At 37.3% G+C, this 26,672-nt stretch overlaps 2 protein-coding genes across 2 annotated transcripts in view; one reads left to right on the forward strand and one right to left on the reverse strand.

Moving 5' to 3' along the window:
- Window positions 1–894: 894 nt before the first annotated feature.
- Window positions 895–6,650, reverse strand: LOC132121347 (acidic leucine-rich nuclear phosphoprotein 32 family member A). Its single transcript, XM_059530660.1, has 8 exons — window positions 6,336–6,650; window positions 5,003–5,067; window positions 2,822–2,971; window positions 2,587–2,709; window positions 2,244–2,442; window positions 2,023–2,141; window positions 1,887–1,941; window positions 895–1,785 (listed from the first exon to the last, which is right to left on the reverse strand). The coding sequence occupies exons 1-8, from the start codon at window positions 6,349–6,351 to the stop codon at window positions 1,721–1,723; spliced, it is 792 nt and encodes a 263-aa protein (XP_059386643.1). The 5' UTR covers window positions 6,352–6,650; the 3' UTR covers window positions 895–1,720.
- Window positions 6,651–25,043: 18,393 nt separating this feature from the next.
- LOC132121355 (D-glucuronyl C5-epimerase B) overlaps window positions 25,044–26,672 on the forward strand; it is a 73,910-nt gene continuing 72,281 nt past the window's right edge. The window contains exon 1 of the mRNA XM_059530671.1: window positions 25,044–25,241. The gene's annotated coding sequence lies outside the window, so the exon portion shown is untranslated. The remainder of the gene's footprint in view (window positions 25,242–26,672) is intronic.

Consider the following 26,672-nt stretch of genomic DNA (forward strand, 5'->3'; position numbering starts at 1 on the left):
GTTATTCATTTGTTCACAGCATGAGGTACCAAAACATGTATGTTGCACTCAGGCCGCTTTCATTTGCTGTCAGACAAAGCGCTCACTGCCTACATAAGCACAATTAATGTAGAAATATTTCGTGCTGACAATGCCTGAGGAATTGTGAGGCAAGACATTAGGCTAACCTTTTGTCTTTGATTAAAATGAAGAACATTAATTGGGAATCAGTGGTCTGTATTTCACGATTCATTATGATTAACTAACTAAAGCATGTTGCACAAAAGGTATCGCATGCAAGGTAAAAACCTCTTCCTGAGGAAGAGCAGTGTAATGTGCTGAGCTGAATTTACTTGAATGGTACATCTAATCTAACTGTCTAGACCAGCCTAATATATCTTCGATCTCAGATACAAATGAAAAATAAAAAGTGAATCTGTTCCCACAGATCAAGAGACACCTCAGTTACTCTGTATGCAATGCTTCCATGCTCATGTTAACAAAGCACATGCTTATACAGTAAATATTCATTTGAACAAAAATGCTGACTTCTATTCATGTGAAATCGTAAGTCTTCTTTTAATAAAAAGTTCAATCAGTATGATCTGACAACTGGATACAGCTCAGTTAAAATTGCGTATGCTTTCTATTTAAATTGGTATGATACTTCTGAATATTTACACAATATTCGGTCACGTATCATCAAAAATAGACAAGCTATTTTCCCTGAGCTTCACAATGCAATTTCACGTCATATATTCAGTTAACCCACAATATCAGTGGTGAGATGATATACACATCTCTGCACAAGACTTAAAATACATAATCTATTGATCAGGTATGTAATCACATCTAATTACAATACGTGGATTTTCTGTGGCTGTCAGAACAGAGAACTTCAAATTATAGAGCCTCTTGCGTTTTTATTCATTTTATTACAGTTAATGGTTACAACTGAGATTATTTGTGAAAATGTCTGCCGTTATCAAAGGGAATCAGAAAAAAATATATTTGGTCATTATTTACAAAGAACACGAAACCTCTGAACTATCCACACAAAAGGGAGAAGGGGTTTAGGGCTCATCTGACAAGGGCAGACATTCGGCTCTGAACATTAAAAAATCAAATAAAATAAAAATCACATTGAGAGGTTGAGCTGTGCATGTCCAAGCAGACACCATGATGTATTCTTCAAGCCTAAACAGCACGTCACACAGTGGTGGTGATGATGATGATGATGATGAAAACACCAAAGAAACAAAATACACAAATAAAAGATGCAATAAAAAAGTGGGTTAGAAAATGTTCTTCCTTGAAATCCAGTAGTCAACTTTAAAATAGATTCAGCCATGCACTTCTAAAAGGTTTTTGGTTGTTTTTTTTTTGTTTGTTGTTTTTTAATACATAAGTCATCACCAGCATTTAGGCATCAACAGTAAAGACAGGGAAAAATTACAAGAGCATACTGGTCTTTTTTTTCCAACAATAATAAATTTCCACACCGTGTCGTCAGCCATCTGAAGAGCTTTTGGAGAAAATGAAGGGAATCAAACTGAAAGTACAAACCAAACCAAAAGAAAACAACAACAACAAAAAAGCTAAAAACAAATATTTCAACTGTGTCCTCGTTTATACTAACCCACCCCCTACCATTTGAATACCTCCCCAAACCATGGCAGAGTGACAATAAGACAGATATACAGGGTTAAACGCTCCGATCACAATGGGGTGGGGTGTGTGTTCAGTCATCATCTTCCTCCCCTTCCTCATCCAGCTCTCTTTTCCTCTTCTGACCCCGCTCTTCCTCTGGAAACACAACACAGGAGGACCAGAAGTTTCGTTTACTCTCACGCTGCTTACCAGCATTCAATTCACGGGTGGGACAAACGCTTCATCTATTCACTTACCTAAGTCTTCCTCATCATCTACCTCGCCATCATTTAACTCTTCCTCCTCCTCTTCCTAAAAGTGTGTGAAAAAGGCACAAATTGACACCACGTATGTGAATTTGTAAAGGAACCATCATTATTTTCCGGCATTAACCTCTCCGCTGATGTCCTCTTCTTCCTCCTCTTCTCCCTCTTCCTCATCATCCTCCTCTCCCTCTTCCTCATCTTCATCTCCTGGAGCTGCATCTTCATCATACTCCTCCTCTTCTCCCTCTGCAAACAAAATTAAGTCGATGACAAACAAATTCCTTTATCTCGGTTTAAAAACTGATTCATGTTGAAGCACGGTGTCAGTCGGACTCTTCAGAAACCTACCATCTTCATCATCCTCGTCGTCGTCTAGGCCTTCGACGTAAGCTTCGGCGTCAGAGTCGGGCGCTTCTTTATCCTCTTTGTCATAGCCGTCGAGATACGTCAACTGAGGGAGCAGCTTGAAAACATTTTCTCTGTAGTCGTTCAGGTTTGTCACCTCACAGTTGAACAAGTCTAAACTTTTGAGGCTTTCCAATTTTTTCTGTTGGGAAAAAGACAGGAGGACAAATTAATAATAATAACAATAATATATTGTTTTCGTCATTGATTAATTACAAATATTTCATCAGAAAGTTGAAAAACTCCACTTATTTACAACTCCTATTTAACTATAAAGCCATCTTACCAGGGGTTCGATGGTGCTGAGGTCTTTAATTTTGTTCCCACTGAGGTTGAGATGAGTGAGGTTGGGACACTTCTCTGCCAGGACCTCCAGACCCCCTGAGATTCTGTTATCGCTAAGCTCAAGCTGAGGAAAACAGAATTCAGTGCCATATTAACAAGACTGGCAAAGACTTCACACACTCAAAAAACAAAATTTTTGATACTTCTGAAGTAGTGTTCAAGAAAGCACTCATTACCTTTTTGAGTTTGTTTAGCTTCGGCAAATTGGAGACTGATGTTAAGCCTACATTGATTGTGCTTAAAAATTCCAGTTCCTCAAACTCATCAGTAAGGCCCTCAATTTTGCCCTCATTTGACCGACAGTTGTCCAGCACAAGCTCTTTCACCTGTTAGAGGGCACATGAGATGAAATGTTAAGATTAATGAATACAGCATTTGTTAGTCTCCATCTGAGAGGCTTAAATTCAGTCACAGCAGAGCAGTTTCTAACTTTTGCAGAACGCCAAGAGCACCGTGTGTTTACTTCTATCATGTTGACCCACCAAAAAAATAAAAAATAAAAAAAAATAAAAAATAATAATTTAAATAACTAAAATCGTCATCTCTATAGATCACACCGTTATCAGTAAATACTTTGAAAAAAAAAATAAAGAGTTTTTATTATTAACAAAATATTAATATAATAATCAGGTTAGAATGGGATGGGGGGGGGGGGGGGGGGGGGGTTAGCAGATAAACACACCGCCAAGACCGAATATGGGCGCCATTCAGTGGTAAAGTTTACTTCAGCATGCGGTCTACAGTAGAAGATAGGGGTGCATGTTTCGGCGCTTTGACAAAATCTCACATTTGACTCCCTATCCAACAAAATGGCTGACTCCGCAACAAGCGGCGTACATTGTTTTCCCGTGGGTAGATCATTTTTACTATAGTGCGTGCTCGAACAGCAGAGTAAAGACGCGTAAACGATAGCCTGGGTGTTAGACAAATGCATTACATTGTCTTGGAAGAGCAAAGACACGAGGACGGACCCAAGAATGCACGAGTAGGAGGGGCAGAGAGGCGCATGATAATGCAACGGAGTCGCTCGTTAAGCGAAAGGATTGACTTTGACGGAATAAAAATGAAATTTCCGGCTTCGCACACGCTCGGCTCTCTATATTCAACGGTTCTGGTCGGTTCAACGCATAGAGACGGCGGCACCGATTCTCTCCTCGATTAAATGCCGTGCGTCTTTGTTGCTGGATAAAATGGCGGCTTGTCCTAGATCTTGCAACTAGAGCAGCACAGCCTCAAGTTGCGTAGCGCTCACATAAGCGCCCAGTCTGTGTCAATAACAAGAGCTACACGGCTGAGATCTCTTTCTCCTGCCAGTGGAGACGCACAGGAGCGCTCACAACACGGTTATGACATTTTAATTACGAGATCTATTACAGCGCATTTAGGTTTGCGTACAGGGGCAATAACAGGGACCTCGATAACGTTGCACTGAATTGATCAGAGACTGTAGTTACACTTGTGGGAATTGATATCTAGTAGGAAACATTTAAGGACATTTAAGAAAGAGATTCGGTCTTTGCGTTTTGGCAACGTCGTCGACATATAATGCCGTTTTAAATAGGTTTGGGCACCTTTACGCAACTAGATATGCTGTGACACGATTCCTTTCTATACCGCGATTGAACAACAAATGCGCTTATTTTCTCACCCAGATCAAATAGGCGACTGTTGGTAACGTGCTAGAAGCCCTCGAATAGATCCCGCCTAAGTATTTACACAACTTTTCTTTGATTGAGAAACGTAAATGCTTTCGATGTAGACTCAAATCCCTCAATAAAAGTCTTTTGCTGGAGAGATGCCACGAAATTATCCCAAATAACGCAAGCTATCTGTCAAATCGCCCGCACAGCAATTCACAAAAATGCGTCCCACAACAAGTTCGCGAACTGGCCGAGGACCACTGTGACTGGCGAGTGTGGATGTTGAATTGAAAATGGATGGGCGAAAGTGTGAGAAAGGCATGAACTGACGGCTGGCGAGTTTTGCAGCACTGAGGATGCAAAGGAAAAGGGCGCGTTCAGGGGCTACAAAGTTACAAATATGGCTCCTCGCGCCGCTTCCCTTGTTTATACACTGAATGCATGGAGCTCTTGCAGTTTCCGATCACAGCATCATCAAAAGCTCTCGCGAAAGTTAGGAGGAAATAATCAGTAAAACTGTTGAACTTGTGGGCTGTGTATAGGTATACTGCGATAACCATATCCAAGGCTCTAGGCTTGTAACGAAGTCGCCGCAAACTTTTCATTCAAGACATCAACTTGACGCGTGCACATCTAGCGTTGTCCATCCACGCAGAACTACACTAACCAACAGTGTTATTAAAATCATATCACTCAGCAATTAATAAAGATGCTTACGTCTGATGGCGTCCGGTTCCGCAACTCCAGGTGAATTCTCTTTTTCATGTCCATCTTTCTGAACTCTAAATGAGTGATTTAAACCAAAGAGCGCAGTTAGACTTGAGAGTCTTTGCTGCACATTCAGCTATAGCCTCTTAACAAACTAGCTATTGCAAGTCTCACAAACATGATACCTCAGTGGGTGGGAGTTGGGTGTGGGATTGTCGTCACCGGCAACCAATTAGAAGCGCGGAATGGAAGGTGAAAACACTCACAACTAGACTGACGACCAATCAGCGGTCGATCACAGACTGGGTGGGGTTACAGGAACTGTTAGGTTGATCCAGCGAATCTGTTTTAGGGTGACATCTATGCGATAAAATCAACCGAACTGTCGAAGGCGCAGAGACTAAACAGGGGTACGGTGGTTATCTTAGTTTAGAGTGGGTTTATCCACACTTAGACTAAGATATAGGAGTTATACATGAATACAAAGACGTTTTGAAATAAACTGACGCGTGTTGGTTAGAATTCAATGCAACGCTCGTGAAAGTGAGGGCTGTGCACGTATTACATATTTAGTCAAACTATTGCTTTTTGCCTCGAAGCACATAGTTTCCTGAGAGGTAAGTACAGTCACTTTGGGCTGATGGAGGGTAACATTAGACCGTCAGGAAAACACGACCCCTCCCCCTTTTGGAGGGAATGCACACTATCTGCGCTAAAATCTTTATTAGTTTTATAGTTTACGCAGTGAACGCTGGGGTTTTTTCACACTGCTTGTCACGTTAAAGGGGGATTTCACGCAGTGTGGGTTTTAAACGAGTTATCCATGTTTCTATAAACGTTGATATGCAAATAGTAGCCTATAATAGTTTACTTAGACAGATGAAGCATAATATCCACATAATATTTCAACGCGAACCAGGGGATGGTTGCATAACAACACGCACTTGACAAAACATACGAAAGCAGAAGCCGAGAAGTGGTCTCGACATAGATACATACATCGACGTAGTTTAATTATTACAAACGAGCCCCGCTTTGACAGAGCCCATGATTTACCAGTAGCCACTGGTCTTATTAAAAACAAGTTTGTCACATGCACTTGACTGCCACATCGCACACTCCAACCACGGGCCCACGCTTTTTCCTAAAGTTCAAACCAGCCAATCGTATTTCAGGGGGAGCATTCACTTCCGCTTCTCGCTTTGACTATTGTTGGTATTGAGGGGGAAATAACAAGGTCACCTGACTGCCCGGCGCCATCTTGACTCGCAAAATACAACACATTCAAATAATTATAATACCATTTATTGACTTAAAACGAACAAAAAGCAGTAGACTTTACCTATATTTGATGTCATGTCTGTGTGTCGCTCCGCTACCCCTTAGACAAAACTGTAGAGCAACTGCTTGGCGCATGATTGTTTTCACAAGTGCAGCGGCTGGGTTGTTTGTTGAGGGAGCGCATTTCACTGGCGACTCTGTCGTTTTACAACGTTATTTCGAAATCACTTCATACCAGGACATTTTGCCCTTGAAGAAAACAGGAAAAAAAATCTTCTTCTCTCGATCTGGCCACTGCCTCCAACCCGCGCAAGCGGGCTGTTCTCAAGCCCTTTTGATTGTACTTGCGCATTAGTTGAGACCATTTTTCCGCTGGGTGTGTCTCACTCGTTGTCTGAACGCCCTTGCTAGCAGTACTGCATCAAATGTGTGTGTGTGGATTGCATTGCAGAGTGCGTGTACGATGTGCGCAGAGCCAAATCGTATTCGTACGCTTTGTGGCACACAGTCGCTCCTTTTCACACCACCGACGGCTAACTTTTGTGCGTGAAAGGTGAGGAACGTCATCAGGATAAAAACGTAAAAAAAAATGTGCCAACCTTGTTTGCTCATGCCAGTCAGAAATCAAACGATCGTTTTCACAATGACAATGAAGTTCGCGTGCATCATGTGACACACCACCGAGAAGGGTTAGATATTTGACTAAAATGCATTTGGGAAAAACTCGGAGTTATTTTAAGAAGACAGATGGAGTGATGAGCATTTGCACCATCTGCTATAATGCTAAATGGGAGATGCAAGGATCAGCTGACGTGGTTAATCATCAACCTTGACAATTCATGTCAGTGTCACTTTAAAACAATGATTTTCTTGGTTTATTACCATATTCGTTACACGAGATCAGTCATTTAGTGAGGCAGCGTCGATGTGTTTACAAAACGGGAGTAGCATGTGTCAAGTTTTATTTGTCACAACAGCACTGTACATGCAAAAATGAAAAGACAACAGTGCAATCAATAGGACAGAACCTCTGTTTTTGAATCATAATGTCACAAATGTGTAGCTCTTGTAGTTCAAGTTCAATCAAATTGTTTACTCTTTTCCAGAAATGAATCATAGCTAGACTTCTCTAACTGTATGCTACACTGAATACAACCATTTATTTAAACAAAAGAATCACCAGACCAAAAGTCCAGCAGTTGATTCTGATAAAAGTAAACGAACCTCTCTAAAATGCACCTTACTTTTGATTCACACAACTGCAAATAATGCAATTTGTTAACAAAATGACTCGTACATTTCTCACTAAACTGCACTACATTTGAATATCTACATCACTTCAGGGCGTTTCTGAACTGACCTGGGACTGTCATAAAGAAACTTCAGTCAAGATCTGTTTTCTAAATGACATCCTAACTGAAATCATTTCTGTAGTAATGCCCCTAACAATTATTTTGACTGTGTTAGCACTGCTTTCACAATCGGTGATTGACAATTCACAATCTTGCATAATTTCACTTGGGTTCTCAAACTCTTGAGGCCTTAGCTACATGCTAAATCCTGCTTATGCTGTATGTGCATTTTTGATGTTTTGCTCACTGTTAAGAAAGCATTGGAAACATGAGAACATACATGTAAATGTAAAGATTCGTGGAGTATTCAGTACAGAGCAAATGTATGATTCCAGGGGTTAAGCATACGTTAGAGAAGCTGCTTTTTGTACCAACTGCAGTTGCTTTATGATTTGAAGCATCTCTTGGATGGGGGGTTTGACAGTAATCTTGTCTCCACACTTTATCCCTTTTGTGTCATGCAGGGCGTTGATAGAGGCATGTGCTGTGACAGTGTATGCAAAATTGAAGAAGGACTGATTGTGAAACATTTGCATGGAAAACATCCTGTTTTACACTCTGTGAAGGTGGTCTCATGATGGAGTTATGCCACTGGTCTTTAGAAACCTGATTGTCTCAACAATATTTCCATGTATCAATTACAAGTTAATGGATAAATAAATATAACAGATGTTATAATACAGAGCCGCCAATCTGACCAGTTTTATCTGACTTATTAGATATTTGAATTGCGCTGTTGAGGGTTCATTTTCATAATTTAGGGTAACTAAACAGTTATTAAAAACAATATATGGGTGAAAGAAGTGGCCTAAATGCTGACCCATGTGTTTGGTTGTATAACTCATCTTTGTCAACATGTGTAAAGGTTGCATTCTCCTGAAACGCCACTAGATGACGGCCTTTCATAGGATGAAAACTATGCCACATTAGATTATGATTTCTGGATGAATCATGAAAAGACATTGATATTTCTGTCTAATTCATGTTTCTATAACCTGTTGTCGTTAAATTACAAAAATGTATAGATGCCGCAAAGAAACTTGTTCAGCACTATTATTAGGACTATTATGAGGATTAATCTGAAAAGGATTATGTGTTTGGGTCTGACCAAATGGAGCACATCCTTTCAGTGACCAATTGATTATAACCTTTCACTATTAATACACTTTAAGGTTGGCTTATTTTTTTCCATAAAATAATATTAATTATAATACAAACAAACAACTTTATTCTACCGTTTCTCAGTAAGCACACCATCTTATGGTTTGTCAGTGAAATCCAACAGACTGACACAATCTCCTGAACAGCTTCACCAGCTTTTTTTACTCTCTGCCGTTAACTGTTTGAGTTCATGAAACCTAAATATCCACTAAATATGACCTTAGTCGTATAAGATTCCTGCAAAGTGTAATTTTCATTTTCCCATTTTTATTGAACCGGCCAGTATGTCGAACTTTTTTAGCACAGGAATGTACAGTTTCTTAACATAATGGAAAATTTGCTGTTACATCATACATACAGCTAAGTACGACCTCCTCCAACCTTATAACTAAAAGAAATTCTGTTGACCACGTGTACTTTGAGTCATACTTGCAGTAAAATATTTTGACCACACGATGGCAGTCTAAGAAAACAAATTGACAGTTTTTTTTTTTAGGAACCGTATGACTTGCTGGAGAAGTCTGTGTTTGGAGCTTATGAATATATGCCTCGTTAAATAGTCCCAGAGGAATCTACTGACAGAAAATGAGAATCATTTAAATCACGTTATCCATTAAGGTACAAAACACTTGAACAAATGATTTATTTCTTATTAACTTAATTTAAGAGGCGAATGTGTATTTATGTACACACAAACTATCACTGAGGTGGTACCCTTTCCAAGGATACTAATATGTAGCCTACCATTTAGGTACTGATTTGTTTTTTTAGAAAGCAATATGTACCTTTAGGATACAAATGTGAATGAAAATGGTGCAAATGTGTACCTTTTGTAAAGGTACTGCCCCATTGACAGCTTTTGTAAAAAAAAATTAAAAAAAATCTGAGAGTGTATTAGATAAGAATACAAATACATTTTCATTGTACCAACAGAGGGGTGTTTAGGCCTACTGCTAATCATCTTCTTTAAATCCGCATAATTTTGGACTGCAATGAACAAACACTCTCTGACGTCAACATCAAGATGCATTCATTATTCATGTTAATTGACTCTAGGATCAGCTCTAAGATGAGATTGTAATTTGATAGCCACTTAGAGGGTATGGATATCCTGCTCTACAAAACCATTCAAGACCATGTGGCTGATTCAAATAATGCCATCTCATAGTAACATTATAAGTGGCTGAGATAGTTTCATGACTTCGAAGGGCCATGATTTACATTTTAGAAACTGTTATGGATGCACAACCTCTATGCAGCCAAGGGTTGAAATCTACATTACTTTAAACGGTTAACTAGTGCTATATATTCTACCTGCAAGGGGGGAAAATCTACTTTTGTGCTCTATGAACCAAATATTACCATACGGCTTTAGAATGACAAGAGGATGAGTAAATAATTAAAGAATTTAACACCACATGCTCAGAGAACAAACACCGCTCTCAGCTCTCGTCTCAAACATTCATGAAGATTCTGTCCAACAGGATCATGAGATGTTGTTTGTCTTCAACTGCTCGGTCTTCCTCCCCCACAACATTTGAAATGTCACCTCTTGTTTTCTCTTTTTACATGTTCAGTTTTAATGTGTTTTATTGCCATGACATAATTTCATATTTGCATTGCCAAAATCTTTGCAACTTACAAAGTGGCAAATGCAAGTTGGGAAAACTAGCAAAAGACAAATTGTACTTTAAATTAATAAAATAATTATTAAAAATGAATAACATTAGACTAAAAGAAGTTGAGCAATGAAGGCAGAGTATGCAGTAATAAGGAATAAAAGGAAATTAATAAGGAAGAACAATAGCCCAATAATGAGCAAAAGAAAGCCTCTCACACTCCTTCTTTGCCTTCCTGTTTTTAACTTATTATTTTCTTGATGTTCCAAATCCATGTATGAAATACACACCACATGCAATGAGTTTACACAGTATATTCCTTATTCTAAGGCATCAACAATATAAAGTTTTTTGCTCCTTGTTTAGCTCTCAAGATTTGAACTGTATCCTCTTTCCAATCCCTCAGAGTCATTAGTGATCTATTAGCGAGCGTTTTCATTCATCTGGAGGGAAGAGCTGTGACGGCTCTCTGTGTCTAATAACAATATAAGACTGATCTACACAACTGCTCTTTCACTTGGATTGCTTGCACATCATTTTGTAGGATTCCCTAGTGTCACTGCTAAAATGACATACTACCATAACAAAATTAACAATTCGTCTCTCATATCAACTCTCACATGCTTTTTAAAACATTTTCCTCACTTCTTTGTCCTCCTCCTCCCCCTACTGCTTCATCTCTAATAGCTGACGACTTTGCAACGTTTTTCATTAATAAAATTAAACACATTAGTGCACAATTTTCCAGACCACAATCAGTCAAGCTGATATCACCAGCAAACATACACTCATTTACATCCTTCTCTTCACTCTCTGAGGCAGAAGTCTCAAAACTCATCCTTTCTAATCACCCTACTACTTGCCTGCTTGATCCTATTCCATCTCATCTCCTTCAAGCCATTTCTCCTGCAGTTGTACCTGCACTCACTCACATCATCAACACATCCCTCCACACTGGTGTTTTTCCCTCATCATTTAGACAGGCACGTATAACTCCACTACTTAAAAAACCCAGCCTCAATCCTTCTCTTTTAGAGAACTACAGACCAGTTTCCCTTCTTCCTTTCATTGCTAAAACACTTGAACGAGCTGTGTTCAACCAAGTCTCTACATTTCTCATACACAACAACCTCCTTGACAGCAACCAATCTGGCTTCACAAGTGGGCATTCAACTGAGACGGCCTTGCTCTCAGTTGTTGAAGCTCTAAGACTGGCAAGAGCAGAATCCAAATCTTCAGTACTTATCCTGCTTGATCTGTCCGCTGCTTTTGACACGGTTAACCACCAGATCCTCCTATCAACCCTACTGGCAAAAGGCATCTTATGAACCACACTTCAATGGTTTGAGTCTTACCTATCAGATAGGTCCTTCAAAGTATCTTGGAGAGGTGAGGTGTCCAAGTCACAACATCTAACTACTGGGGTGCCTCAGGGCTCAGTTTCTTGGACCCCTTCTCTTCTCTGTCTACATGGCATCATTAGGTTCTGTCATTCAGAAACATGGCTTTTCATACCACTGCTATGCTGATGACACTCAACTCTACCTCTCATTCCATCCTGATGATCCGACGGTAGCTATTCGCATCTCAGCTTGTCTAACAGACATTTCTTCCTGGATGATGGACCATCACCTTCAACTCAACCTTGCCAAGACAGAACTGCTTGTGATTCCAGCAAACCCGTCGTTTCATCACAATTTCACCATCAAGTTAGGCACATCAACCATAACTCCTTCAAAAACAGCTAGAAGCCTTGGAGTTATGATTGATGATCATCTGAGTTTCTCAGACCACATTGCTAAAACTGTCCGATCCTGCAGATTTGCTTTATTCAACATCAAGAAGATCAAGCCCTTTCTTTCGGAACATGCTGCACAACTCCTTGTTCAAGCTCTTGTTCTGTCCAAGCTGGACTATTGCAATGCCCTCTTGGCAGGTCTTCCAGCCAATTCTATCAAACCTTTACAATTAATTCAGAACGCGGCAGCAAGATTAATTTTTAATGAGCCAAAAAGAATACATGTCACACCTCTGTTTATCAATTTGCACTGGCTTCCAATAGCTGCTCGCATAAAATTCAAGGCATTAATGTTTGCCTACAAAACTACCACTGGCTCTGCACCCATTTACCTAAATTTGTTACTTCAGACTTATGTGCCCTCTAGAAGCTTGCGTTCTGCAAGTGAACGTCGCTTGATTGTGCCATCCCAAAGAAGCACAAAGTCACTTTTATGGACTTTTAAATTAAATGTTCCCTCCTGGTGGAATGACCTCCCCAACTCAATCCGGACAGCTGAGTCCTTAGCCATCTTCAAGAATTGGCTTAAAACACATCTCTTCCATCTTTATTTGACCCTCTAACTTTAACACTCACTATTCTAATTCTATTCTTTAAAAAAATCTTACTACCTTTCTAATCTTTTTATATTCTATTTTCTTTTCATTAATTATGCAATTGTTTGTGTGTGTGTGTGTGTGTATGTGTAAAGACCTCTAACACTAGCTTGCTCTATTCTTTTTTTATTCTATCTGTTTTCTTTATATTATATTTTTTTAAATCCCATGCTAGGTGTACTGTGTTAACCTAACTGAGACTTGTTATAGCACTTATATATCATTGCTCTTTTTGTTGTTTTTGATTGCTTCCATTGTCCTCATCTGTAAGTCGCTTTGGATAAAAGTGTCTGCTAAATAAATAAATGTAAATGTCTTGTGTCTTCTAACACTGCTGTGGTACATTTGACCTACTTTTTATCTGTGTGTACTTAACAGACAGATAATAAATCAAATAATACATATAAAGGGTAAGATGGAGGAAGTTGCCTATAACTTAAGAACTATGAAATGTATAAATAACTTTTTGTTTGTTGTTTTATTAATGTCATTAAAATACTTAATCAACTATTCTATTTCAAATTATATTTTGACAATTTAATTTAATAATTGAATAAATGATGACAGGTAAAGCAGAGGTAGATTTATTTGTATTTTAAATGTATTCTTGTATAATGTTATGAGGTACACTTATACTTTCATAAGACTTTTATTCAAGCATATTTAATCACCCATATTTTAATTGAATATGTGTCATAATAGCAACGCTATGAGTGCAAATTGAATTATTTCAGTCTATTAGCCAGCAAGTTTTAATGAAAATCGAAGATGTGTGAAGTGTACAATAATACCAACATGACATTTCTAGGTCAATTCCAGGTGTGCCATCTTACCCCAAGGGTCTAATTTGATATTTTTATTTCATTTTTATTCCTGCATTCTAAAAAAAAAAAAATGTCCACAAATACCCCATCAAGAAATGGTGCATACACACACAAATAAATAAATAAATAAATAAATAATATAATGTCATAGATCACTATTTTTCAGAGACACAAAATTAGATAGGTTTCATTTGACTATTTTTCTAATTTTTAATGATCTTTCTTTTTTGAAAGCGCCCAGTCTGCTGTCTCTTTATTTCTTTTTGTTCTTTTTTGGTCCAAATCTTTCTCTCTCTCTCTCTCCCTTTCTCACTCTACCCTCTTTTCTAATATCTCTGGCTTTATCCGTATTAGGTGTATGACTCCATCCTCCAGCTTGTAGATAATCACATTGTAGTTCAGCAGTGGATTCATAATTGTATATTTGCTGTATGCAGTACGCCACAGTGGTGCCAGAAGGACATGAACCAGACAGACAGTAACTTTGGCTTCTATAAATGGAAATCTACCAGACGGTAGGAGATATTGTAAGTGCGGCTCCTGCTATTCAGTTACCAGTTGATTGACTGATTTTTATTGATGGAGCACCTTTTTTAAATCTAACAGTTCAAATTTAAACAGAGGCCAGTGCAAACTTATAAAGAGGATAACCCAAGGCTGAACACAATCATAGAAAACAAAGGAAAAGGTGATTTCACCCGCTAAGAGTACAAACCATCCCATACCGTAATAAATCAGCACTGTCCTCTAAAAGTGTACTAAAGTTACTCCCTGCAGAGAGCTCAAACTCTTTTTTTCTCCCACGTTTACAACCTGGCTTCTCTCCAATTGCTCCCTTGTCCTCTATAGGCCGGCTTCACTATCATGAAAGTGTGATTCACGATTCATGATAAGGCAAACTGATTTACTTACAATGACAGTCATTGTGTCCTTGAGCACTGTGCTGCTGAGAACACCAGCATAAATGATCTCCAATGTATACTGAGATACTTCAGAACAATATCTGTAGTGTATATAGTGTCAAGTTTACAAGAAAGCTGCAGGTGCCAGATCTGAACCATATGGAGATAGTATTTTGGTGACATAAAGAGCACAGTGTTGCACAGACTAACACACCATCACACCACACTAAAATAATGTAATACAACACCAACACACAACACTAAAATTTATACAATAATTTGTTGTTGGTGGGTTTTTGTTAAATGTGAGCCAAAATCATCACAATTAAAAGAACCAAAGACTTTTTCAACTAAACTATAAAAACTATTTCAGTCTGTGTGCATTGAATTTATTTAATACACTAGTTTCACAATTTGAGTTGAATTACTGAAATAAATGAACTTTTCCACAACATTCTAATTTATTGAGATGCACCTGTATAAACTAAACAACATATAACACAAACATTTGAAAAAAAATAAAAATAAAACATTGTTCAAGAAATTCGGATAATGCCCCTTTCCCTTTTAATTAGTAGAATTTCACACTACTATAGCTTATAAAAAAGAACAGTTAAAAACTATTTTTGTTTAGTTCAATGCATAAAAACAAAAACAAATGCTGGTTCTGCTTTTCACTTATAGGATCCAATAATGTCTTTCCCTCTTTTTCCTGTGGCTAGCATTATCCAAGTCGAACTTATGCTTTTTCCAGCACTGCAAAGGTTGGTACCTCCTAATATAATAAGTTAATCTCTGATTATATGCTAATACTATTTGTTTCTGGTTCAGTTTCACAAACATATTGTCAATAGCAATATAGGCTTGATAGTATTAAAACATGCCATTAATCAAATACTATGTAACATGCTCCCTGTTGATTCTACATTCAATTGGGGGTACAATTTATAAATATATTTACAATTATATATTTGACTGAATTTATAAGAATAATTATTTTAATATGAATTTGTTCATTTACACAACAGTTTACAGTAAAATTACTTAAATTACTTTTTAAAATATTTTTTCCACTGTATGTAAATCAACTAAAAGTTTTTTCTAGTCGTGTTCTTTATTTATTTATTTTTTTTTTTTTGTAAATTCCTGCTATGTTGTGATAGTATGCCTCATGCTGTTCTATAAGCAAGAAGTAAGGAGAAATTATTTACCAGATAGATCTGCATTAGTGTGGTGTATCTGAAATATGTGTATTATAATGTTATGAACCAGAACCTCACTTTTGCTTGTTTAGAAAGAAATAATGAGCCACAGAAGTGATCAACTGTGACAGTGACAGATTGTGAAGGAAATGCGTATTCATGTTTAATACGTACTATCTTGTGGATTGTTGTTTTGAAGCTCTTCTACAGTATGTTTTTTACTGCCATACATTTCTTTTCAAAGCTGAAAACAGACACTAGAGATTATTGGGTTATTAACATTCTATTAATATTCCACAAGAAATAATTTAAATTAATACATTTGCCCTGTCCATAAAATGTTAAACGAATACTCTTCTGTAGGCGGGAGACATAAACAGCTGTTTGTTCCACCCACCTTAGAGGTTCTGTGACACTTTAGAGACAAACTAGAGTGCATTTGCATGTTGTGTATATATAAGCCTAGAATTTGTCACTCATTGTACCCTGCTCCAGAAGAAGAAAGTAACAGAGAGCTGATGGCAGACTGAGCAATATAATAGATGGATTTGTGAAAAGGCTTGGGAGGAGAGCTCATGATGAGTAAGAAAGCAGAATAGATAGACAGCCGAGCTGTCGACATATAGACACTGAGGAGAGGATTTAATGAGTATGTGCATGCAGGGGGAGGGATGAGAGAAAGATGGAAATTTGATGAGCAGTAGTGGTCCCGTTGCCACCGTCTTCACAAGCTCCCTCTCCCCCAAACCTCTCTTTTTCTCTTTCTCTCACAGTCTTTCTGTGTGTCACCCAGGAGAGGAATGCACATCTGCTTAACATGCAGCAGATATAAACAACCACACACACACACTGACATTCAGAAAGAGACTCTATAGGGTGAACAGCACTAAAAGATCTAAAAAAAATCTTGGATGCATTTCTGTTTTATAGCAGGGGTTTGAATTGATCAAATGTTTATATTTACAGAAAAAAAAAGTTAAATGTAGGCAATAAAAAAGCTGGCAGCTAAAGTTGCTAAGAATTCATCATGAAAATACAGTGACAATGATTTGCATTCACATTCCGTTTTGCCTGTATGTTTAACAACTTATAAACGTATGTTTAGGTAGTATAATATAATATACCAGTCTACTTGTATGTGCCCTAAATGTGCAGATACAGGTGGTAAAATAAGCCATTGAGGGTCATAAACACAAAGACAAGGTATAGTGTCAGGGTACGTGACATAAATCATGCAACAAAAAAAGAGCTAAATAACAAAAAATGTAAGACAAAATATCAAAAATAAAAAGGAACAAAAATACTTAAAATAAAAACCAGATATCTCATGCAGGGGTTTCTGGGAAGTCATCTAACGTCTTTCACTGTAAATAATTGGCCTATATTTTTACTTACAGAAAAATGACAAAACATAATATTAATGATCATTTACTGTAAAATTAGCTGTATTTTCATCACAGAGATTAAAAATGGAAATGATATGAAAAATCACATTTGTAAAATTGCACATGCGATACTAAATTTATAAATCTTGATATAGGACAGTTGTTTATTGAAAATATGTACATTTAAGATGAAAATTTGTAATGATATTGTGCACAAGTTTGAATGTCCCTCAACATACTGAATAGAAGTGTTTCAGTAACACTAGGTAAAGGCTTTGATGACAAAGAGAACATTGGCATAAAAGTCTGGTATGTTGTTGCTGTTGTCAGTCTTGTTTAAGCAGATGTGAAAGGCTGCCTAAAGTTCAGCAAGCATGTCTTATGCAGTGACCCACTCCTGCTCGCTTTTCTTTTAGGATTTTTGCAAACAGTGTGTATGTGTGTGTAAGCACATATATGTCTATGCTTTTTTATTTCTCATTAATAAAATGATTAATATACCTCTGAACTTCTTATGAGAAATACCCTAAATTACTAAAAATAAACTTTCATTCTCATTCTGTCATCATTAGATCCTCTCAGATTGTCAAGTTGTCAGCCAGTGTCACTTTGGCCTCCTCATGGTAGCAAGATCTCAAGAACAGTGTGACACCAATAAGCAAAGAAATCCAGAGAAGAGGAAAGCAAAAGGAAGAAGAGGCCAGGCGTAGTAAATATTTATGAAGGGGCTGCTGATGCTCTCTGGCTGGGTTATGCAGCACATTGAAGTACATTAACAAACACAGTAAGCAGTCCGCATGAATCTTTTATATGCTTGGAGGTCAACGACAATAAAAGACAACAAAGGATTGCAGCAAGCACACACAGCAACCCTGAAATCAATCAGCTGTCAGCCCCCCTTTACTCTCTCTGCAGACCAACAGGATAGACCAAACTAACTGAAACCCAGCTGTAGCTATTATCTGGAATGTCTGAAAGCATGGATCTAATGTGCCGAGCCACAAATGTATTCTGAAAGACAACAAAATAATGTGTTATTTGTTAATGTGTTAACGTGTTTGCTACACACACACACACACACACACACACAAATGAAATTAATATGATTAAATCAAAATAAAGTTTTGTTGGCTTTTAGTAGTTTTGAGGCCATTTATAATATGATTATACGCTCCTAAAAATAGACAAAATTTAATTTAGATATAGCAGGTATATATATATATATAATAACATTCTTTCTCTTCAGGAAAAAAAAAATATTATTATTTTAATAAAAATGAGCACCTAGATTGGTTTTGCCAAAATCCCCTATTTTAATAGATATTTTTTTATTTTCTTTCTTTTTTTATTGTATTGATAGTCCTAATATTACATTTAAATAGCAATATTTAAATTGTATTTAAAAGAAAAAGAAAATTCTGTCATTATTTACCCTCATGTCGCTCAAAACCTGTATGACTTTTTTGGTTTTTGTGGAACATAACAGAGAACTTTGAGAAATTTTTAAAAGCTTCTCTGTGTGTTATAAACATGAGCCGCGTATAAAAGGCAAAGGGGGAGGTGTTGCTTCAATTTATAACAACGTTTTCAGGATTTCTCAGAGGGCAGGCTTCAAGTATAACTCGTTTGAAGTAATGGTGCTTCATATAACATTATCCAGAGAAACAAATGTTAATGATAAATCCCCTGTTATGTTTGTACTGGCTACTGTATACAGGCCACCAGGGCACCATACAGACTTTATTAAAGAGTTTGGTGATTTTACATCGGGGTTAGTTTTGGCTGCAGATAAAGTTTTAATAGTTGGTGATTTTAATATCCATGTTGATAATGAAAAAGATGCATTGCGATAAGCATTTATAGACATTCTGAACTCTATTGGGGTTAGACAAAACGTTTCAGGACCTACTCATTGTCGAAATCATACTCTAGATTTAATACTGTCAAATGGAATTGATGTTGATAGTGTTGACATTATGCAGCCAAGTGATGATATCTCAGATCAATATTTAGTTTTGTGCAAACTTCATTTCCAAAATTGTAAATTCTACTTCTTGTTACAAGTATGGAAGAACCATCACTTCTACCACAAAAGACTGCTTTTTAAGTTATCTTCATGATGTATCCAAATTCCTTAGCATGTCCAAAACCTCAGAACAACTTGATGATATAACAGAAACTATGGACTCTCTCTTTTCTAGCACTTTAAATACAGTTGCTCCTTTACGCTTAAGGAAGGTTAAGGAAAACAGTTTGACACCATGGTATAATGAGCATACTCGCACCCTAAAGAGAGCAGCCCGAAAAATGGAGCGCAGCTGGAGGAAAACAAAACTAGAGGTATTTCGTATTGCTTGGCGGGAAAGTAACCTATCCTACAGAAAAGAATTAAAAACTGCTAGACCCGATTACTTTTCTTCTCTTTTAGAAGAAAAAAAACATAACCCCAGGTATTTATTCAATACAGTGGCTAAATTAACGAAAAATAAAGCCTCAACAAGTGTTGACATTTCCCAACACCACAGCAGTAATGACTTTATGAACTACTTTACTTCTAAAATCGATACTATTAGAGATAAAATTGCAACCATTGAGCCGTCAGCTACAGTATCGCATCAGACAGTGCACTATAGACCCCCTGAGGAACAGTTCCACTCATTCTCTACTATAGGAGAGGAAGAATTGTATAAACTTGTTAAATCATCTAAACCAACAACATGTATGTTAGACCCTATACCATCTAAGCTCCTAAAAGAGTTGCTTCCAGAAGTCATAGATCCTCTTCTGACTATTATTAATTCCTCATTGTCATTAGGATATGTCCCCAAAAGCTTCAAACTGGCTGTTATTAAGCCTCTCATCAAAAAACCACAACTTGACCCCAAAGAACTAGTTAATTATAGACCAATCTTGAATCTCCCTTTTCTGTCCAAGATACTAGAAAAGGGGGTATCCTCACAATTATATTCCTTCTTAGAGAAAAATGGTATATGTGAGGATTTCCAGTCAGGATTTAGACCGTATCATAGTACTGAGACTGCTCTCCTTAGAGTTACAAATGATCTGCTCTTATCATCTGATCGTGGGTGTATCTCTCTATTAGTTTTATTGGATCTTAGTGCTGCGTTTGACACAATTGACCACAACATTCTTTTGCATAGACTTGAACACTTTTTGGCATTAATGGAAGTGCATTAGCATGGTTTAAATCATACTTATATGACCGCCATCAGTTCGTAGCAGTGAATGAATATGTATCATATCGATCACAATTATAGATATCATCTGGAAACATGGTGTTAGCTTTCACTGTTATGCTGATGATACTCCGCTCTATATTTCTTCGCAGCCCGGTGAAACACACCAGTTTGAAAAACTAATGGAATGCATAGTCGATGTAAAAAACTGGATGACGAGTAATTTCTTACTGCTAAATTCTGAAAAAACAGAGGTGTTAATTATAGGACCTAAAAACTCTGCTTGTAATAACCTAGAACACTGTCTAAGACTTCATGGTTGCTCTGTCAATTCTTCATCATCAGTGAGGAACCTAGGTGTGCTATTTGATCGCAATCTTTCCTTAGAAAGCCACATTTCTAGCATTTGTAAAACTGCATTTTTCCATCTCAAAAATATATCTAAATTATGGCCTATGCTCTCAATGTCAAATGCAGAAATGTTAATCCATGCATTTATGACCTCAAGGTTAGATTATTGTAATGCTTTAGTAGGTGGTTGTTCTGCACGCTTAGTAAACAAACTACAGCTAGTCCAAAATGCAGCAGCAAGAGTTCTTACTAGAACCAGGAAGTATGACCATATTAGCCCGGTCCTGTCAACACTGCACTGGCTCCCTATCAAACATCGTATAGATTTTAAAATATTGCTTATTACTTATAAAGCCCTGAATGGTTTAGCACCTCAGTATTTGAATGAGCTCCTTTTACATTAAAATCCTCTACGTCCGCTACGTTCTCAAAACTCAGGCAATTTGATATTACCTAGAATATCAAAATCAACTGCGGGCGGCAGATCCTTTTCCTATTTGGCCCCTAAACTCTGGAGTAACCTACCTAACATTGTTCGGGAGGCAGACACACTCTTGCAGTTTAAATCTAGATTAAAGACCCATCTCTTTAACCTGGCATACACATAACATACTAATATGCTTTTAATATCCAAATCCGTTAAAGGATTTTTAGGCTGCATTAATTAGGTAAACCGGAACCGGGAACACTTCCCATAACACCCTATGTACTTGCTACATCATTAGAGGAATGGCATCTACGCTAATATTGGTCTGTTTCTCTCTTATTCCGAGGTCACCGTAGCCAACAGATCCAGTCTGTATCCAGATCAGAGGGTCACTGCAGTCACCGGGATCCAGTACGTATCCAGACCAGATGGTGGATCACCACCTAGAAAGGACCTCTACTGCCCTGAAAGACAGCCGAGACCAGGACAACTAGAGCCCCAGATACAGATCCCCTGTAAAGACCTTGTCTCAGAGGACCACCAGGACAAGACCACAGGAAACAGATGATTCTTCTGCACAATCTGACTTTGCTGCAGCCTGGAATTGAACTACTGGTTTTGTCTGTTCAGAGGAGAACTGGCCCCCCAACTGAGCCTGGTTTCTCCCAAGGTTTTTTTTCTCCATTCTGTCACCGATGGAGTTTCGGTTCCTTGCCGCTGTCGCCTCTGGCTTGCTTAGTTGGGGTCACTTCATCTACAGCGATATCGTTGACTTGATTGCAAATAAATGCACAGACACTATTTAACTGAACAGAGATGACATCACTGAATTCAATGATGAACTGCCTTTAACTATCATTTTGCTTTATTGACACACTGTTTTCCTAATGAATGTTGTTCAGTTGCTTTGACGCAATGTATTTTGTTTAAAGCGCTATATAAATAAAGGTGACTTGACTTGACTTGTTTTGGTTTCTTTATTTTCTTTATTTTTATTTTTTTTAAATACAATTGAAGCCAATGGTTACCAAAACTGTTTGATTACCAACATTCATCAAAATATAGGAAGAAAATTATATAGGTTTGGAAATGATGTATGGGTGAGTAAATAATAACCCAAAATTGTTTTTGTGGGGGTCAAATGTTCCTTTGAGAGAACTACAGTTTTTAAATCTACAATCTTCTGGAAATGTCTCATATTTTCTTCTAGATGTTTTTGAATGTTATTGGATTTATTGCCTTCAACCATTTCTATCCACAACTCTCTCATTTTCTAAGATGACTGTTTTCCATTAGGTGATAATCACAAAAGAACACCGGAGCATCAAACGGGGCATCATCACTGTCTGAGAGAAAATGAGAAGCTGCAGCAGACTATAAATATCCAGGGTCTACCTTATCTCTGTCATTCAGTTTTCTCTGTTGAATTACTGAAACTACAAATACCTCGGGAACAATGCCCTCTTTTCCTCTCGGTGGCTCAGGCCAGCACACATGCACACACACAGAGCAAGATAACATCAGCCATCTTTGTGTTGAGTATTTCCAAACTGCCTTTCCTCTCACTTGTATATCTTCTGCAGCTGTGGATGAGCAAAGAAACTGCAGTCCCTGAGGATTACTCTGACTGTGGTGACTCAAGAACTGAATGGACCATTTTCCAGACTAAAGACTGCCTTTTCCTCAGGACTGTTTTTTGGCTCTCAGCAAAATGACAAAGAGAAATAGACATAGTGTCAAATTTCAGAATATGCATTCTAATTTGCAGCTGTGGTTAGAGTCTGACAGGTAAAGAATTAATGGACTAGAAAACAATCTTTGTCAATATAGTTCATAAAACAGTAGGCAAGTAAGTAAATAAGTATTTATATTATTATGAAAGTTAAATATTATTTTATGTCAATAAAATGACAAAGCAGAACAATATCTCAGGGCGTTTATTTTTAGTAGCTAGGATGACATGTAATATCTAACTAAAACAACAGAACACAGGTATAAAAAGACTAAAAAAAGACTCCCACACTTACCCGAGAGAGCTGTCAAGATAAAAGATAAGGCTTTTAAAGTTGTTCTAAAGGCTTTTGTTTTTTAGTTTTAGCACATTTTAAAAGGGGGTAGTTAATTCAACATCACCGCACTGTGTGCTGGGACAGTGTGTGGGTGCATAATCACAAGCATTTTGTGACTGTCGGCGCCGCTTGACATGTTTTTTACTGGGGAACTCATGCGGGTCATGGGGCTGGTCATTAGGATTGCTTCCAGATGGATCGTGGGCAGTGATGCAGTACAGTGGCAGTGTACACGATCATTGTCATGCTCCTGCACTCTGCAAACTGACTCATTGTGTTAATGTGTGCACCACATGCACATGTTCTAGAAAAGAGACGTCAGTAGTGTCTCTAATAAGGGTTCTCTTGGGTCAAACTATTCACAGAGGCAGCAGATTCAACAAATAACAAATGCTGATTTGAAGCATAGAAACTAACATTCACTTGTAGATGTTAAATGTGCTTATCAAAAGCCTATTTATTTATCAATTTATTTTTAAGTGTTTAATACTATTCTCTGTCAACAGCATTTAAGGAACAATGCTAAATATTAAATGCCATTGATTTGTAGAATGTTGTCTTTAACCTTAAATATTCCTGAAAAGTAACAAATATTGTCATAGTGTATATACAATAGCCTACTTCAGTACCAAGAGCTTTAACCAGGCAGAACACACAGACATAGCTTCAGATATGTCCCCAACCTAATTTGCTAAACTAATTTGTCACGTATAAAGTTGCTGATGTTAATTAAATTTGAAGTTGATTGACTGAAGCGGATTTCAACGTTTTTTCTTCTGTTAGCCTACTTACACATTATACTTATCTGTTTTCCCTCTTCGTTCTCTTTCTGTTTTATGCTCTTAGTTTTTTCTTCTTCTATTAAATATGTGAATTTCTAAGGCCTTTAAATTATCAATACGATTAAAACTTAGCCTACCTGAAAAACCTGTGTATCTATCTGTGTATCTATCTAATACATGCTCTCTGCCCTTCAAATGATAATTCATAGTTTTTTGTAAGTAAAATGCCTTTTAGTGTAATTCTAATAATGTCCATCTTTAGATTGTTGCTGTGAAATCTTCAGTGATTTTTATAAAATAAATATAAGTATAATGTATATATTGTTTTTAATATTTCAATTTATACATTTACTGGACTGAAGCAGCTTATTGATTACCCATTCAAGGTTTTTATTTTATTTTTTATAAATGTTAAAATATATCACATATGATACATAAGGCCTTATTTGTACATCTCTCAATGATCATTGTATTGCATTGCAAGTTTAAGCCCCAGTTAAAACTACAGATCTTTAATAATAAAACCAGGGATATTTCATGGATATTATCTTACCAGGCATACTATTAGGAGATATACAGTGAAAACTGATATGTATTTTATATATGTAGTCTATTTGCTGTAATAGAAATCTTTTTGACTTACATAACCATCAGATTGTCATCTTACTTTTTGGCCATGTGAATAACACCAACTGCACCAAACTGCGTATTTTTGCTCAGTTTGGGTCTCTGAGAGAGATTCTTAAGAATATTATTCATATATCAGGTTTTACAAGGAGCACATCCTCTTATTTTTCAGTGAAAGCAATGCACTCTGGTTTGGTATTCATGACTGTAAAATCTGCAGATTTCCTCATATTTTCTCAAACGTGTGCATATCGGTTTTCCTGTGTGGTTTGCCAAAACTCTTCAACAATTCACACACTCCAGTCCCTTCGGTGTCTTCTCAATCCTCCTGTAAACAAACTGCATGATTGAACTCAATAAATTGCTATCCTGGATGTCAATCTCACTGAGCTGACCAATAATGTCAGGGATGTCTCGGCCTCCGCTTCCTGATTGGACGACGCGTCTTGAGTATGATTGGTCAGTCCAGTGCCGTCATGAGCGTTGTGATATCGCGATATTTGTGGCATATGTTGTCTCGGTGCAGCGCCGTAGCGGGCTGAGTGTGGGTGCTTGACTGCCAGTGGAGCCACCGTCTCTCTCTCAAGCAAAGTGCAGGCTGGGATATCAAAGCTGTTTACGTTGCCTTTTAACTTTTGAAAGGCCTGGGGAACCGCTTGCTTGAAAGTCGCAAATGTGAGTAAATACTGCTTCTTTGCGTCTTGGCGAGTATGAGTCGTTTTGCTCATTTAGGTGCAGCGCTAACATGTCGACAGTGCAGTGCCTTTGAGTTGAGCGTCAAGACTGCTAGCAGCTAGTCCTAGTCATTTTAGTTTGTTTAACTCTTACTTGCTTAAAAATCAATAAAGGTTAAACTCTAGTTCCCATAGCAACATCCCCGTGCTCGTCCCTTTGACAGCATGTCCTTGCGACTGTCGCGGAATATAAAGAAGTTCCCGTAACGTACCTTGTTAATCAGTGCTAGTGAGGAATAAATGGTTCACGCTCACTTGAGTGTGATGACAGCTCTGTAACACTGAGAAACCAACAGAAACCTCTTCTTTCGGTTCACGCTCTGCCACTGCAAGTGTTTGTCTTGCGTGAACGTGGCGTGTGCTATGCTGACCACACTCTCACTGAGAATCAATCTTTGGAGGATTGACTCTTTTGGGCACATGGTTTTGTTTGGAAGATACTACAGATGCATTGATAGGTACTTTTGGTTTGGATTAACGTTATCTGTTTTTCTTTGAGATGACCGCAGTAATGGACTGTTCAGATGTGTTATTGTCGCGTTTGTAAGCGGAAGTGGTCCTTGGCATAGCGCGGGTATTATGAATGAGCACATACCTGAATATACCATTGAATTTTTGAATATAAAAAGAATTGTGGTGGTACAGTGCTAATGTTTCCTAAAGGTGTACTTGATAATATTTAGCTAATTAAAAAAAGCAAGAAATATGATTATATAGATGATAAAATATAAGTTATATTAGAAGACAAAAAATAAAAGCTATTTTATTCTACATGTGAACATGCATCGGTCATGAAAGGACATCACATGATACAATATTACATTATACATTTGACAGAATGACTTGTTAAATAATATACTTTATATGTTACACCGCTCTGTGGAAGCTCAGGTTTTTATTTCCTAATTTTTGCTGTCATTCACTGTATATATTCTTGTCCGGGAAACTGATTTTTTTTTTTATTTATTGTTTTTCTATAATATTATATAATATTTCTTTTTTAGCCTTTTTGTATTATTTCTGTTTTCATCTTAGTTTTAGTATTAGTATTTTATGTGCTCATTGTTTTATATTTAAGTTTTATTTATTTATTTTGTCAGTACTTGGACCTACACTTATTTATCAGTTTCCAGTTTTTTTTTTTCATTTAAAAAAATATATATATTTAGCATTTATTTTATTTTAGCTTTATTTCCGTGACCAAAAATTATTTTTAACAATTTCCATTGCTTTTCACAGATTGTTGATGATTTCCACAAGAAATAACTTGGCAAAATAATATAGCACTTTAAAAGTTTAGTTTCTTGGAAAGTCTAGGAAGTGCAGTAGTGGAATTCTTTTTTTTCTTTGGCTATTGAAGGAAATGGGAATA

The sequence above is a fragment of the Carassius carassius genome, chromosome 3, assembly GCF_963082965.1.
Source record: "Carassius carassius chromosome 3, fCarCar2.1, whole genome shotgun sequence".
Taxonomy (NCBI): Eukaryota; Metazoa; Chordata; class Actinopteri; order Cypriniformes; family Cyprinidae; genus Carassius; species Carassius carassius.

Excerpts from the sequence above, each read along its gene's own strand:
- LOC132121347 (XM_059530660.1), bottom strand. Across the intron at positions 2,142-2,243 it reads CGACGAGGATGATGAAGATG|AGGGAGAAGAGGAGGAGTAT; the intron begins GTAGGTTTCTGA and ends TTTTGTTTGCAG. Across the intron at positions 1,942-2,022 it reads AAGAGGACATCAGCGGAGAG|GAAGAGGAGGAGGAAGAGTT; the intron begins GTTAATGCCGGA and ends ACACACTTTTAG.